The following is a 15891-nucleotide window of genomic DNA, read 5'->3' as shown; positions in this document are numbered from 1 at the left end:
GAGAGGTGGTGGTGGTGATGGTGGTGGGAACATGGCTCGAAAATTTAGCCTAAACAATCTTAACAGGTTGAATGACACTATCAGCTTTTGGCTAATAACAATATAGGCAGAGTGAATCTCTGTCTGTCTGTCTGTCTGTCTGTCTGTCTCTCTCTCTCTCTCTCTCTCTCTCTCTCTCTCTCTCTCTCACACACACACACACACACACACACACACACACACACACACACACACACACACACACACACAAACACACACACACACATTTTCTATATATATACACACTGTATGTATACACTGGAGAGAGAGAGAGAGAGAGAGAGAGAGAGAGAGAGAGAGAGAGAGAGAGAGAGAAATAGATACTTAACCACATTCATTTGGTGTATCAGAACCTTCATTATGGTAGTTACTAAGCAATTTAACTCCATTATCAATTTTTATCTCAGTGTAGGTATTAAAGCTAGGATCAACATGTTATTTAGTCTTTAAGACTAAGATGTTATAAACATTATAAAGATAAGATAAACACTACTAGAGTGGGTTGACCTTGATCTCTGAAGGCTGCCATCCACAAGTCTCAGTCTGGATCAGTGTCTTCTCAAGTCATGGCCCCATGGACATGGTTTCACCCGCAGTTTATGATTATACAGCGTAATATTTTCTTAATACATAAACTGAAACATATAGTTTTCTCTTTTTATCATGATTTATTCCTCATATAAATATAGTTCATGAAGTTATTCATTATTTAACGATTGTTCAGTACTGCTGAGTTACCGTATTGATGGTAATGAAGCAGATGTGGTCTCGTCTCTCAGTGTCATGTGCGAAGCTTACAGCACCCCCCCCCCCTCTCCGATTCCATGTGGGGGATCTTCCCTCTTACCCCAGATGGGGTTGGGGAACACTCTCTCTACCCTCCCACCCTCCTTTACACGTTAGTTCACCTGAAAACTGTGGACAGTCATAATACATCGTATATGGACAATTATTATCCTTAGGTAGAACAATATAAATTATATCAATGATTTGGGTTGAAATGTCAACTTTGCGAAATGGAGTTACATACAACAAACATCTTTCTTTAACCTAACTATATCGAGGTTACTCCGCTTCACTCACGTGGACTGTCTCGACGTAAATAATCACAGTGGTGCCACATCTCTTCAAGCCCTCATGCCCATGTAACACGCAGGAGTGCTGGCAGCTGTACCTATTATCGGCGTTTTGTCAAGGACTTTGCAACAATAGCTGCACCTCTGTGTAAGATGTTGAGGAAGAGGCACAAGTTTGTGTGGACAGCAGAGTCTCAGAAAGCCTTCGACGAAGTCAAGCATGCGTTGGCTAGCTCTCCAGTATTGCCGTACCCGGATCAGAGTCAGCCATTTATCTGGGACTGTGATGCTAGTGACCATTGCATTGGTGGAGTCCTGTCACAGAAGAAGAATAAAAAAGAGTATGTGGTAGCATATTACAGCAAGAAGCTCAGCCCACCTGAGTGGAACTATTGTGTGACCCATAAGGAGCTCTTGGCAGTGATGAAGTGCCTTGATTTCTTCCATCCCAACCTGTATGGGTTAAGCTTCATCATCAGGACGGACCATGCTGCATTTAAGTGGCTGAAAATGCTAAGGAATCCAGAAGGACAAATGTCACGGTGGCTTGGGAAGCTAAACCAGCACAATTATGAGGTGCAGCACCGTCCTGGGCGGGTACATGGCAATGCTGACAGCCTGAGTCGTTGGCCTTGTGATCCGGACTGCCGGCAGTGTATTAAAAAGGAAAATCATGGTAAGAAATGCAGTCGTACTGCAGTGACAGGGTCAACGTCAGATGGAGAAGACCCGAAGAGCATGCAAATGGAGAATGCAGATTTTAAACCAGTGCTAAAGTGGCTGCAGCAAAGTACAGTGCGACCATCATGGGAAGAAGTTTCCAGGTTAAGCCCTGGAACCAAGAGCTACCCTCTTCGTCTGAACAACGGATTACTGAAGTGTCAGTGGGAGACAGCCAATGGCCTCAGCAAGTATTGGCAACTGGTGGTTCCAAAGAAGATGAGGTCCAAGATCTTGGATGAGTCCCATAAACAGATCACTAGTGGTTACCTTGGAGTGAAGGAAACCCTAAGCTGGCTGTGACAGAGGTTTTAGTGGATTGGCATGCATCTGGATGTTGAAGAGTGATGTCGGGCCTGCGGTGTATGCTGTGCCAAGATGGGACCCAAAGAACATGGTTGCTGTAGCAGGTTGTGCACTGATGGAAAGAGTTGCAGTGGACATTGCTGGGCCTCTGCCATTCACTACTACTTCACAAAGTGGCCAGAAGCCTATAAGGCTGATGCTAAGATGTTGGTTGACCAGTTTTTCTGTCGTTTTGGGGTGAAACAAGAGCTACATTCTGACCAGGGTAGAAACTTCGAGTCTGCTGTGTTCCGTGAATGCTGCATGTTATTGGGGATCAAGAAGACCAGGACGAACCCCCTAAGGCCACAGTCGGATGGGATAGTGGAGAAATTCAACTGGACCCTAGGACAAGAACTGGCCAAGTACTGCATAGATGGACAAACAGAATGGGACCAGGAACTACCTGCATTGTTGAAGACATCGGTCTGCATTCCATGAGTCTACTGGCTACACCCCTGCAAAGCTGATGTTGGGCCACGAGTTACGCTTACCCGTTGACTTGTTAATGGGAAGACCACCGGGTGAAGAGCTGCCTACAGACACCACCAACTATGCGAAGCACCTTCAGAAAAGGCTGGCTGAGGTACATCATCAAGTGCGAGGAACTCTCAAGTTTTCAGGAGAGGTGATGAAGTGCTAGTATGATGCCAAGGCAAGTGAAGTGAGCTTCAAAGATGGTGACCAAGTTTGGTTATACAATCCTCAGCAAAAGATGGGACAGTCGCCGAAGCTGCAGAGTCCATGGGACAGGCCTTACACTGTATTGGACCACCTATCAGACGTAACGTATCGGATTTGGGGAGGCAGGAAGCCTCGCCCAAAGGTGGTACACGTGAACCGTCTGTGGCAGTACCATGGGCCAGGACAGTACAGCTAGGACGTCTCTAAGTAATCGTGCTCACCTACAGCTGAGGATATTGAAGAGGGCCAAGGAACTGAAGTGCAAGAGGATGGTGACAGTTTCCCAAGCGAAGAAGTGAATCCCGAAGAGGACCAAGACCTTCCAAGAGGAGTGAACTGTGTGGAGGAACAAAGACATCGTTGGAAGTGGCATGGAAGAAGACCTGATAAGTTGAAAGGTTATTATGTGTACAGTTGAATGTTACATTAGGATTAAGGTTTAAGTTTGCATATACTGTATAGTTCTGTCGGGACGACAAGGAACTAGGGCGGGGGTAGTGTTAAGAAGCGAGATTTGCCATTTAGGTATTGCTAGAGAATTCTTGACGTTTCCCGAGTTTTATCGTAGGTTCAGGCACGAGTCAGAGTTGCCAATTTGCCTGCTGGTTGTGAGCATATTTGTTTCGTAAGTTATGCATAGATATTTGTGCTCTTTTTCTTTAATAATGTTTTAGTTATGTGATCATTAAATTATGCAATTCATTTTAAGTTTGTATGCTAAATAATTTATAGTGCTATGTACTGTAAGAAAAGTTGCATGTTTTGGTTGTCTCGGAGTTGGTAACTGTGCTCTCTCTCTCTCTCTAGAATACACCAGGACTGTGGAGATGTAGCTCATTCTCGAACAGTGCAAGCTTATAAAAAGATGGATAAGAGACTAGGTCAGGTTTGGTCGCTGTTCAGTTCAGTTTGAGTCTAGTGCAGTATCACTTTGTATAATTTCGGTACTTGTGAAAACAATGAAGTGTTGGCAAACAGTGAAGTGTTTAGTAAAGTTTGTTTTACCTGTGAAAATAGTAAAGTGTTGACATGCATGAAGAGTAACTGCAGTCAGTAAAGTTTGTATATCTCGAGTGCTTGTGAGAATAGTGAAGTTGGAAAGCATTAACCCGTCACGTCCCGAGGTTTTCCGCACCTATGACATCCCTCAGTCCCGAGCCTTTTTGGAAAAAATTTTTTTTTGCTAAAACTTCCGCTTAGGTCGAGAAACGAAGGAAAATCACAAAGAAAGTGGTTCCTGCGGTCTATAAGTGGTCCGTACAGGTGCGGTTCCCCGGCAGGTATGGTGTTCTCTAATGGGCTGGATATGCGTTTATGTTTTCTATGGTAAGGAATAATGGGAGAAACAACACACAACACCTCTATATTTATTGAATTTGAACTCATAAACAATAACAGTAACAATATAATGGATTTCAGACACATATATATATGAAAAATAAGCATTGTACCATCGCGCGAGCATAGCGAGTTTGGTCCGAGTCGTAACATGCTATATGCTAAGTGTCTGGTATGAGTCAACCTATCATTTTTTCTACTTGTATACTTCTGTTTCAATGACATTTTACCAATTACAATTGTTTGTAAGTGTTTTCAGATGTTTTCATTCATTATGATGACATGCAGCATAAGTATAGCGCACATCAGCTTAGTAAGCACACTCGCTATGACTCGTATTTCAACATACCAAATTGTTTTATCACTTTCCAATTATTTTCCCCTTTACATAGAACCTTTCCTCCACCACTGTAAAGGTTTTCAAATATTTTCATTCATTACGAGGGCATTTAGCGATATGCTAGCGCATATTCATGTAGCAACCACGATCTCAAACACTCGTGTTTCATCGTCTACTTTATTTATTCACTCCACTTATGATTTCCCACTTACATTACACACGTTTACACCCCTATAATGCACTTTACATACTTACTGCCATTATTTATTCAAGTGAGCGTGAGAATATCGCCTGAAAATACCCTCGCAAGGAATGTTTCGACAAACATAATACTCACACACTTATATACTAATTCACTCACACACTTATATACTAATTATTCACTTTATCACTTGCTGACTTTTATTTTGACTAATACGTGCCTTATTCATTCAACTGAGCGTCAGGAAATCGCATCTCTATACACACGCTATGAATATTTGACTTAGAATATATATCATCACTTACAGTAATTTGAACTTATATTATACCCGTAAGAATTTGCAATAATAATAATTACATAATTACGGGCCGTATTTATTGCACTGAGCGACAGAATATCGCATCATAAAACCCTCGCTATGTAAGTTTCAACTTAGGGCAGATTTATATACTTACATACAATGTTTTCACTTATGTTCTACCCGTATGGACTTTATACTAATATTTGGAGATCAACATGACTGACAATTTCACTGAGCATCTGTCTGTCGCATTTACCTCATAATTTCTGCGTCCTTTTGCATTCACACCATACTAAAATTGCATCAACGTGTGATATTCACTAAAACATGGGTGAATACAGAGACCCACGTCACACTGCACGCACTCATAGCGGGTGTCCTTCCTCTGTGTCGTGAGTCTCACCTGGGAATTACTGCACACGTGACACCTGCGTTGGGGCCTAGGTCTGTTTGGCTGGGGAGGGATAGGAGTGGGGAAATGGCGGCCGGATATTCTCTAGGGAGTTTGGGCAATATGGGCAGTGCGGGTGCGATGTTGGGGCCTTTCAACAGCATACTTTGCAAAGATTTCTCTTGTGAGCTCCCTCACAAACCCTTCAAATGTTTCCTGAACTCCTGTTGTCATGGCATGAAGGTGGTGGCAATTCAGAGCAGTGATATCTAGCAAGTGAAAGAACACTGTTTTATACCACTTCATCGTGGTCCTGGCACACTCTACCGTCGATATCATGGAGTCTGACTGGTCCACGAGGCGCATGTTTATATTGTAATCCATAACACACTCAGGTTTCCAAACACGACGCCTGCTCTCGCTACGGTAATCTACTGAATCAGTACGGTGCATCAAGGGGCGGTGAACCATGGACAAGAGGCTTACTTCTCTGTTGTGGTTCCACATTGTTGCAAGGATGTTGTTGGCTTTGAAGAAGACAACCTCATTCCTTGCAAGTTTCCGCCCTACCTTGGCCATGTGACGCCGGTTCACCTTTACGGTTCCACAGACTCTCGTTTCATGTGTGTGAAGATAACGAGCGAGAAGAGGGCTAGTGTACCAATTCTCGAGGTAGAGAATGTGACCACGATGAAGGTAGTCTTCTATCATCGTCTTTACCACTGCTCCCAACAGTCCAATACTTCGATCTTCTATTATGTCTGTCTGTGCACCGGTGTACAAGACTATGTCTTGCACGTATCCAGTCCTACAGTTGCACATAACAAAGATATTGAACCAAAAACGGTGCCTTTTGCTGGGTATATGCTGTCTGAATGAAATATTGCCTCTCCACAACACGAGACTCTCGTCTATGACGAGGTCTCTATAGGGATAGAATGAGGAACGAAAGGTTTGCCTGAGGTGATCAAAGACCAACCTAATTCGCCTCATTTTATCAGTGTTGTTTGCATTTGCAGGGTCATGAGCATCATAGAAATGGAGGCGACTTAGAATTTGTTGAAACCGATTACGGCTCATCACTTTACCAAATATGGGGGTAAACATAACAGGGTCCCTAGTCCAGTAAGCAGGAATTCTATTCTTTCTTACAATACCCATCAAAAGGACCAGGGCAAAAAATAAGAACATTTCTGGAAGGGAGACAGGGTAATCATATATGATAGAATGCCTACTCCTTGTTCCCAATCTTTCACTCTCTAGGCACTGGGCGCTTGCAAACAGGTTTGTTTGGTATACAAGCTGATCAACAAATGCCTCACTGAAAAACAGGTGGAAAAAATCCAACCTGGTGGAATTACGGTGAATTCCTGGAGCAATGCAGCCAGATCGCCCCTGCTCAGTGAAGAGGTGAATGAGGGGAGAAAAATCACTCCCATCCTCCCAATCCCACGACACAAATCCCTCGTCCCCATCAGCCCCATCACCGCCTTCATCTGGGTGGGAAGGAGATCCTGGTTGGGGAGGTGGGGGAGAAGGAGTGCAGAGGGCTTCCCCACTGTCACTTCTTTTCCCTCTGCCTTTACCCTTTCCCTTTCCCTTACCCTTACGGCCTTGAGGAACATTAGGGGGCTGTGGGGATGAAGTAGGGGAATATTAGGGAGCAGAAGACATGCTGGGGAGTGGTTCCTCCCCACCTTCCCCCTCCATGACAACACCACGTGCTTTCTCATGCACCCTAGCTCGACCACGTGTTAGCGGATATTAGGGAGCATAAGATGTGCTGGGGAGTGGTTCCTCCCCACCTTCCCCGTCCATTAAAACACCACGTGCTCTCTCACGCAACCTAGCTTGACCACGTGTTAGGGGATATTGGGGAGCATAAGACGTGCTTGGGAGTGGTTCCTCCCCACCTTGCCCCTCCCTCACAACCCCACGTGATAAGGAACGCACCCGCACTGGCCCACGTGATCCACTACGCCGCCTCACACTACGTAGGGAGAGCAATGACTCACTCACGTCACTCTCACTTTCCCTAATCCTCCCTGGACTTTCCCTTTCACTCCCCACTCCCTCCACTTGACTTCCTAGCTCCCCAAACAAAATGCTAGGCCCATACCTGCTCATACGACGTGGTGTGCACTCTGGGCCACGATGTGTTATAACCTCCCGTCTATACCACGTGGCAGCATGTCCCACAGCTCCGTCATCATCTTCATCCTCGTCCTCGTCCTCGAATTCTGGTTCCAAATCACGCTGGGGATAGGGATAGGATATTGCACGTGGCTTCTTTGCCTCCTGCCCCTCTCTAGCAGCACGGTAAGTCACGTACTGCTGCTTCCTGGGAGACGGAACTTCCTCGTCACTGCTGGTGGTTTCTTCCTCCTCTGGCTGCACATAATCCTTGTCCATATCCTCGTCGTCCAGTGGGGAATCACTGTCGCTGGTAAAGGTGTCCAGGGCAACTTGAATTTCGCTGTCTGAGAGACCTCTCTTAGCCATGTCTGAGCAGGACCGTGGCTACCAGGTGAGTGGACAAGTGGTGGGCTAGTGCGGGTCGCGCGGGGGGCGCCGAGTGTCCCTGCCTGGTGGCAGGTAGGGGAAGGTCATGCGAGGGTATGTACCGCAAATCAAGCGCGAATTTTGAAAATTGTCGAAATTATGTAAATTGCAATTGCACGACGTACCGGTACGTCGCCGGGACTGGCAAATGCAAATCGTTGCAACGTACCCATACGTCGACGGGACGGGGTGGGTTAAGTGTAATTATCTGGAAAATAAAGACAGTGAACTTGAGAAGCCAGTGTTTATTCACCATGCTTGAGCTGATCTTGTGTACTGTACACCTAAGGCTGACCATAGGAAGAACAACTCACTGGACAACATCCTTCCTGTTCTGCACTACTGCTATTGGAGCCTGTGGCAGTGTGGGGTGGGGATGCAACAATTTTAAAAAAACATTTGCTGGTTGACATTCGTCCGTCATTGATCAAATCCACACCAAAGTACTAGGCTTCCGCACATCCAGATAGTTGCTATTTCACGAGGGTTTGGTGAAAATTCGTCCACATCTTTTTGAGACATGTTGGGACCAGATACACATACAGACACACAGACACCTTGCAAAAGGTGGATTATAATGAGGTTTAAGAAATGGACCCTAGGTGATAATTATCTTTATCTATCGGTGGTCGAGTCGGTGGACAGGTGTTCTCACATCCCAATCGATGCGGGTTCAAATCCCTGCTGGGGCGGGAACAGTTTGTGTATTTGATTTTCATTAAAAAGCAGACTTTACTGATCTGCTATCAGACCCGCTAACATGTTGAAATGACAACCTTACTGATACCAGTACACCAGTCCTGTGAAGACAGCCTTAGCATGTTTTAAATATGGATGGCAGATGTCAGTGCAGAAATGGTGACATGTGAAGGTGTATTGTACAGTACGTATAGGGACTGCTGGACTTCAAGGAACAGGATCTGGTGCTTACACCCTGATTCAGACACATTGTTAAAAATCTTGATAGTAAATTATCTTATTTTAAACAGTAACGTAAGACGATGTATAATATACTGTATGTGAAGTAGAACAAAAAATACTGTACTCATATATAATTGTTAATGCCGATACATTTATTTTTTACTTTTTCATTTTTTTCATATACAGTATAGTGGTTATTTTTTTCTACTGCAAATGTATATGACAGAAGATTAACATACATAAAAGAATCAAATTTATTAATACAAGCATCCCAGTAACTTTATCATATGTCAGTCAACGTATCTCCGAAACAGCAAAAAAAATTTGTAACAAGTCATCACCCATTCCCCCACTAAAATCTTCAGACTAACATTACAAATGACTCACGTGGTATAGCGAATATCCTTACTATTATATCTGCAAGAATTGCTACATTACAAGAAGTCAGCTAGAACGTCCAAGTACTAGAACATGACTCCCGAAATTGCTCGACTAAATTACAGGCTAGATACATACAATCCATACTAGACAATTTATCAACCAACAAAGCTCCAGGCCAAGATTGAATTCCTCCAACTGTTTTGACAAAGTGCTCCCCAGAACTTGCTTATGTTATAGCTAAATTATTCAGGCTATGCTTACGTAATTCTTCATTCCCTAATTCTTGGAAATAAGTCAATACCAACCCAGTTCTGAAAAAAGGAAGTTTCTCTGACCCCTCCGATTACAGACCATTATCTATCACGTCTTCTCTTGGTAAAGTATTTGAAACTGCATTGAATAATCGCAGAATTAAACATATTGAATTCAACAACTTAATTAGTGACAGGCAGTATGGATTTCCCCACGAAAGATCCACTATTGATATACTCAATCTCCTGACTCACACCATCCATCAATCAGTTGACCAACATGGAAAAACTGATGTAGTGGCCTTTGATATACCTAAAGCTTTTGACAGAGTGTGGCACCATTTCCTGCTATCCAAACTCCCTTGCTATGGACTAACATCTTTTGTTCCTCTGATTTCCTCATATCTCAGCAAGAGAAATATAAGAGTAAAAGTAGATGATGTATATTCAAATATCCCTCAATGACCAATGGCATGCGACAAGGATCAGTTCTGACTCGAAACATATTCCTACTTCATATTAATGATCTGTTATATGTCACTCAATCATTTCATTCATACGTCGATGACTCAACACTTCACAGTTCATTCACACTTAACCCATGGATTGCGAGCCACAGCTGAGGCTGGGTAACATTGCACTACGACCCACAGCTCACGCTGTGCTGGCCGTGCATAACCGTAAACAACTCAACCACTACGTAAACTTACACATAGTGCTACGCAAAGACGGAGAGATAGAGATAAAGTAATTACGTAATCCATGGGTTAAACATCCATTCACAAAATTTTACACCTTGAACTCACAACTCAGTACAGCCATCTCAAAAAATCAAGACTTATCTAGGATCACTGAATGGGGACAAAATAACCTTCTCACAATTAATGCTAGTAAAACCTAATATATACAGTTTACTAATAGACAGATATTGCAAGATTCCTATACTATCTTCAATGCTATTACTATTCCCATCTCCAAAAGTATTGAAATCCCCGGTGTCTCACTTATCAGTGCCCTCAGCTGTACCTCGCATGTCAGATCACTTGCTAAAACCGCCTCAGAGAAACTTGGATTATTGTACAGAGTTCGTTGCTTCTTCACTGACTAGCAGTTAGCTATAGTTTATAAGAGTCATGATAGGGTTAGGCATATGACAAAGGAGCTAGTTGGAGAAGAACAAGGGGGATTTAGGAAGGGAAAAAGGTGTGTAGATCAGATATTTGTTCTAAGATGTTTAGTGGAGAAGTATCTAGAGAAGGGAAGGAAAGTGTATGCAGACTTCATGGACTTGGAGAAAGCTTATGACAGAATAGATAGGCAAGGTATGTGGAAGGTATTAAGAATATATGGAGTGGAGGGGAGATTGTTGAGTGCTGTGAAGAGTATGTACGAGGGAGCTAGGGTTATGGTGCGAGTGGATGGTGAGCTGAGTGAGTTCTTTGATCTCAATGTGGGACTGAAACAGGGTTGTGTGATGTCTCCATGGCTGTTTAATATACACATGGATGGGGTTGTTAAGGAGGTGCAGGGTAAGGCAGTAGATGTGGGGGTGGCTCTAATGAATGAGGGTGAGATTTGGAAGCTTCCGGTGTTGCTGTTTGCTGATGATACAGTACTGCTGAGTGAAGATGAATGGGAGTTGCAAGGTTTGGTGAATGAATTTGGGACAGTGTGTAGGAGGAGGAATCTGAAAGTTAATGTAAACAAAAGCAAAGTTATGGTGTTTGAGAGGAATGAAGTCACAGAGTGTGCAGTGAGGTTGGATGGTGAGGATATGGAGAATGTGAGTGCATTCAAGTACTTGGGTAGTGTGATGAGTAAGGATGGAACTTTGGGGGATGAAGTGCGTGAAAGGGTACAGGAGGGAAGGAAGGTTGTTGGTACACTGAAAGCAGTGATGAGAAATAGGGAGGTGAGTATGGAAGTTAAGAAGTCACTGCATGATAGTATTGTGATCCCTACCCTGACGTATGGAAGCGAGGCATGGACCTTGCAAGAGGGGAACAAGTCAAGAGTGAGAGCAGTGGAAATGAGTTACTTGAGAGGAGCATGTGGAGTGACGTGGAGGGACAGGTTGACGAATGAAGAAGTGAAGGAACGCTGTGGGGTGGATGTGGATGTGGTTAAGAAGATTAGGAGAAATACACTGAGGTGGTTTGGACATGTGAAGAGAATGGAGAATGAAAGACTGACTAAGAGGGTGTATGTAGGTGAGGTGGAGGGAGGGAGAGGGAGAGGTAGACCGAGGATGAGGTGGAGGGATCGAGTTGAGAGGTATATGAGGGAGGGGGGGTGAGTTGGGGGGAGGGTAGTCAAATGGTGGGTGACAGAGCAACTTGGAGGCGTTTTGTCTGCGGCCACCCTTTGCGGGATTAGGGCGTCGGGCTATAGATAGATAGATAGATATGACAGGGTGGATAGACAAGGATTGTGGAAAGTATTAAGGATATGTGGAGTAGATGGGAAGTTGTTGAATGCTGTGAAGAGTATGTATGAGGGGGCTAATGCTGCAGTGCGTGTGGATAGTGAACTGAGTTAATTTTTCTATTTGAATGTTGGGTTGAAACAGGGATGCATCATGTCTCCATGGTTGTTCAATGTGTGTATGGATGGGTTTATAAAAGAGATACAAGGTAGGGAAGTGGATATTGGAGTGGCCCTTATGAGAGAGGGCAGTGTTTGGAAACTCGCTGTTCTCTTGTTTGCAGATGATACTGTGTTGTTAAGTGAAGATGAAGGGGAGCTGCAAGGCTTGGTGGATGAGTTTGGGAGAGTGTGTAAGAAACGGAATCTAAAGGTGAATGTAGGGAAGAGTCTTCAAAAGAAGTGAAGTCAGTGAATGTAGAGTGAGGTTAGATGGGGAGGAAATAAAAAATGTGAGTATGTTTAAGTACTTGGGTAGTGTGATGAGTAAGGATGAAAGTTCTGAGGGTGAAGTGCTTGAAAAGGTACAACAAGGACGAAATATTGTTGGTTCTTTGAAAGCAGTAATAAGGAACAGGGAAGTGAGCATGGAGGTGAAAAAGTTACTACATGACAGCATTGTGATACCAACTCTAACGTATGGAAGCCAAGCTTGGACCTTGTTGGAGGGATACAGGTCAAGAGTGAGAGCAGTGGAAATGAGTTATTTGAGAGGAGCATGTGGAATCACATGGAGAGACAGACCAACAAATGAGGATGTGAAGGAACGTTGTGGTGTGGATGTGGATGTGATAGAAAGCTTTAGGAGAGACACATTGAGCTGGTTTGGCCATGTGGAGAGGATAGAGAGTGAGAGACTGAAAGGGAGAGTGTATGTGACGTGGAGGGGGAGAGGGGGAAGGGGAGGCCAAGGATGAGATGGAGGGATGGAGTGGAGAGGTATATGAGAGGGGGTGTGTGAGCTGGGAACAGGGAAGTGAAATGGAGGGGGACAGGGAGACGTGTAGGTGATTTGTTTGTGGCCAACCCGTATGGGATTAAGGAGTCTGGCAATAGATAAATAGATTTTATGACAAATGCTCAGACGAAGTTGCATCCACTATGCCACCTCTGCATGCCATCCCCTATGCTATATGGGCATCTGGTAACGCTCATGACTAGAATGTAACACTGCCAAATTGCAGAACTTCCACCTATCAGAAATCTTTTATTCCCTGAACTGCATCTCTTTGCAACTCACTTCCCCAGAGTTGTTTCCCTCCAAACTTCAACCTACAGCTGTTCAAACCCAAATGTTACTGATTTTTATGAATCAAGGATACCAGTAATTTGGTGTATGGATTTTTTTTTTTTTTAAATTTGTTTTTCCTTCCTCTGTTCTGTTATTAAACAAAAAAAAAAGTGTCACTGTAAGCAAAACCAACTCACTTCATCTTCAGAGCTGCGTTGAGTCCGTCCATAACATCTTCCCCGACAAGCATGCTCCCAAGTTCTCTATAGGCACTTGATTCAGAGTTTAAAAAGAACTTCTTGTATGAACCATCAAAAGATCTTATTGTCACCCTGTAACATGTACAAATTAAAATTGTTTAGTTAGTATTACTACTAAGGCCCCATAGAATAACGCAACACCAAAACTTAACTTCCAGATACATTTAGTAATTTTCTGTTAACTTTAAAATTTACCTAAAATTGCCATATTTGCATTTCGAATGCTAACTTGTGACAATAAATTAAAACCAAGATATGATGCTAGTCACGAAAAGGTGCTATGGAAAAGAAGCAAGACGTAGTACTGTCTCTCCCTGCCACTGAGTTTCCTGAAATAAGTTACAAATGAAAAAAAAAACGGGCAAGTTAAATTGAAAGAGCTATAGTACTTTTATTTGGTCTTTCTCTATATCGCTTATTACAGCACATTCATTGCATTTATCCTATTGTAGTATAATAATAATAATAATAATAATAATAATAATAATAATAAAGTTACACAACTTTCTGAATATACGACAAGCAGTGAACTGAATAATTTCCAAAGTGCCATAGGATGTGCGGATCCAGTCCACGTATTAATGCAGACAGTGGAGGAGGCATAAGCGAAAGTCTGTACGGCAGTGATATATCTGCAGAACAATGGATGTGAAAGTGAATAAGGTTACAAGGGCGGTAAGCACAAAATTAAAGAGAAAAAGAATATAGGAAAGCCGGAGATAAATACTGAGGGATGGAATATTTCAAGTATGGTTAACCCGCCCCGTCCCGACGACGTATGGGTACGTCACCACGATTTGCATTTGCCAGTCCCGGCGACGTACCAGTACGTCGTGCAATTGCAAGGTACCTAATTTGCACAATTTTCAATTTTCGCACGTGATTTTTCGTATGTATACACGGGACACCTTCCTCTATTCCTGTACAAGATACCAAGCAGGGACAATGCCTTACACTGCATAACCTCCCCCCTCCCCCCCTCATGCCATTGTCTTGGCAAAGGACCTGTTACCAGTGACCTGGCTAGTAAAGTTATTCAGGGCCAGAGTGATTCCCCAATCGATGACAATGTGGAGGACAATGTTTACATAGCATTAGAAGAAGAAACAGCCAGAAATAATGATCAGGTAGTGTGGCAAAAATAGGTCAGGTATGGTGATTAGTTAGTGAGTGAAACAATGCTTATAATGCCTTTATTACTGCTTGAAAACCAATATACTGTCATACTACATATACATTCGTACCAAGTAAATAAATAAATACCGTTTATGAGTGGATAAAATAGTTACCCTCCCATAGAACTCGTTTTCTTTGGTGCCAGCATGTTAGAAAACCCACTCAGGTAAGGAGGAACTCCTACCTGGATTGGGCACTTTAAACCTCAGGTGAGCAATTTCTCTATGAATTTTCAATGTTTCTCACCAAAAGCGAAGGTTTTAGCCAAAAAAAAAAAAATCTAAAATACCTCGGGACTGGGGGATGTCGGAGGTGCGGAAAACCTCGGGACGTGACGGGTTAAGTGGATGATGTATTACATGGTACTTGAGAACACCATTTATTGATTCTTTCAGTGTTGCCCGCTTTCGAACAATCAGGTCTGAAAGTAACGTATCAAAGGATTTGAATAAAACACCAGCTGCTGGGTGAAAACTAACTCACTGTGTGATGTGTTGGTGAATGAGGGGCAAAATAGTACTAAGAGTTTAAGAACTGTGATGCAGTGTAGAGCAGAGATAAATAACCAAAGGGTCCAGCATTAATTTACATTTCAATTTCATCCAGCACCTTTGTATCCAAACATTTGTTCTTCGATATCTTACCTGTCAACTACTTTGACCAGTTCCTCAACTGTCTCTGGTCTGGGTGGCAGCCTTGGGAGGGTGAGGGAAGCGATGAGGCTGGCGCGATATGCTGTGCCCACCACCACACCGAAGAACAACCAAGTGCCGACCAGGATGTGGTTGGACTGGCTGGTTGAGAGGCGTCCGTACAGTCCCTGGCCCAACAGGGTGCCCACAGACTCCAGCACCACCGATCCAGTACTCAGCACTCCATGCCGCGTTTGCCACGTTTTTCTCCTCGTAATCTGTAAAACATACATATACAATGATATACATATACAACGATATGAGTGCATAGCTGTTTCTTTATTGTGTAACAGGGGCGAGCAGTGATGTTTCGGACAGTGGAATGGTTTTGGTAATACCAGCCATGAAAGAAAGTGCACCTCCTCGCATCTGCTACCGTCAGGAAGACACACAACACTGTTGAGGTCATTTGCATCATTTTTTTTTTTTTTTTTTTTTTGCGGAGCTGCTTGATATGTCCAGATTCATAAAGTAATTTTGATCTTTTTCTACTTTTTTAATGTAATTTTTCGGCTACATATAGCACGCTGTACAATAGTGAAATTGTTATGGAATAG

General features: G+C 43.3%; 1 protein-coding gene across 1 annotated transcript in view; it reads right to left on the bottom strand.

Moving 5' to 3' along the window:
* Nucleotides 1-15891, bottom strand: part of LOC145395794 (ionotropic receptor 93a-like) — a 75654-nt gene that overhangs the window by 55032 nt on the left and 4731 nt on the right. The window contains exons 3-4 of the mRNA XM_080269330.1: nt 15287-15552; nt 13404-13538 (exon numbers count right to left, since the gene is read on the bottom strand). Of these exons, the coding sequence (XP_080125456.1) occupies nt 13404-13538; nt 15287-15552 (401 nt within the window). The remainder of the gene's footprint in view (nt 1-13403; nt 13539-15286; nt 15553-15891) is intronic.

The sequence above is a fragment of the Coenobita brevimanus genome, chromosome 33 (genome assembly GCF_032717465.1).
Source record: "Coenobita brevimanus isolate Jiangsu-jjx chromosome 33, ASM3271746v2, whole genome shotgun sequence".
Taxonomy (NCBI): Eukaryota; Metazoa; Arthropoda; class Malacostraca; order Decapoda; family Coenobitidae; genus Coenobita; species Coenobita brevimanus.
The sequence above is the reverse complement of the archived record's forward strand: the minus strand, read 5'-3'. Positions and strand labels throughout refer to the sequence as shown.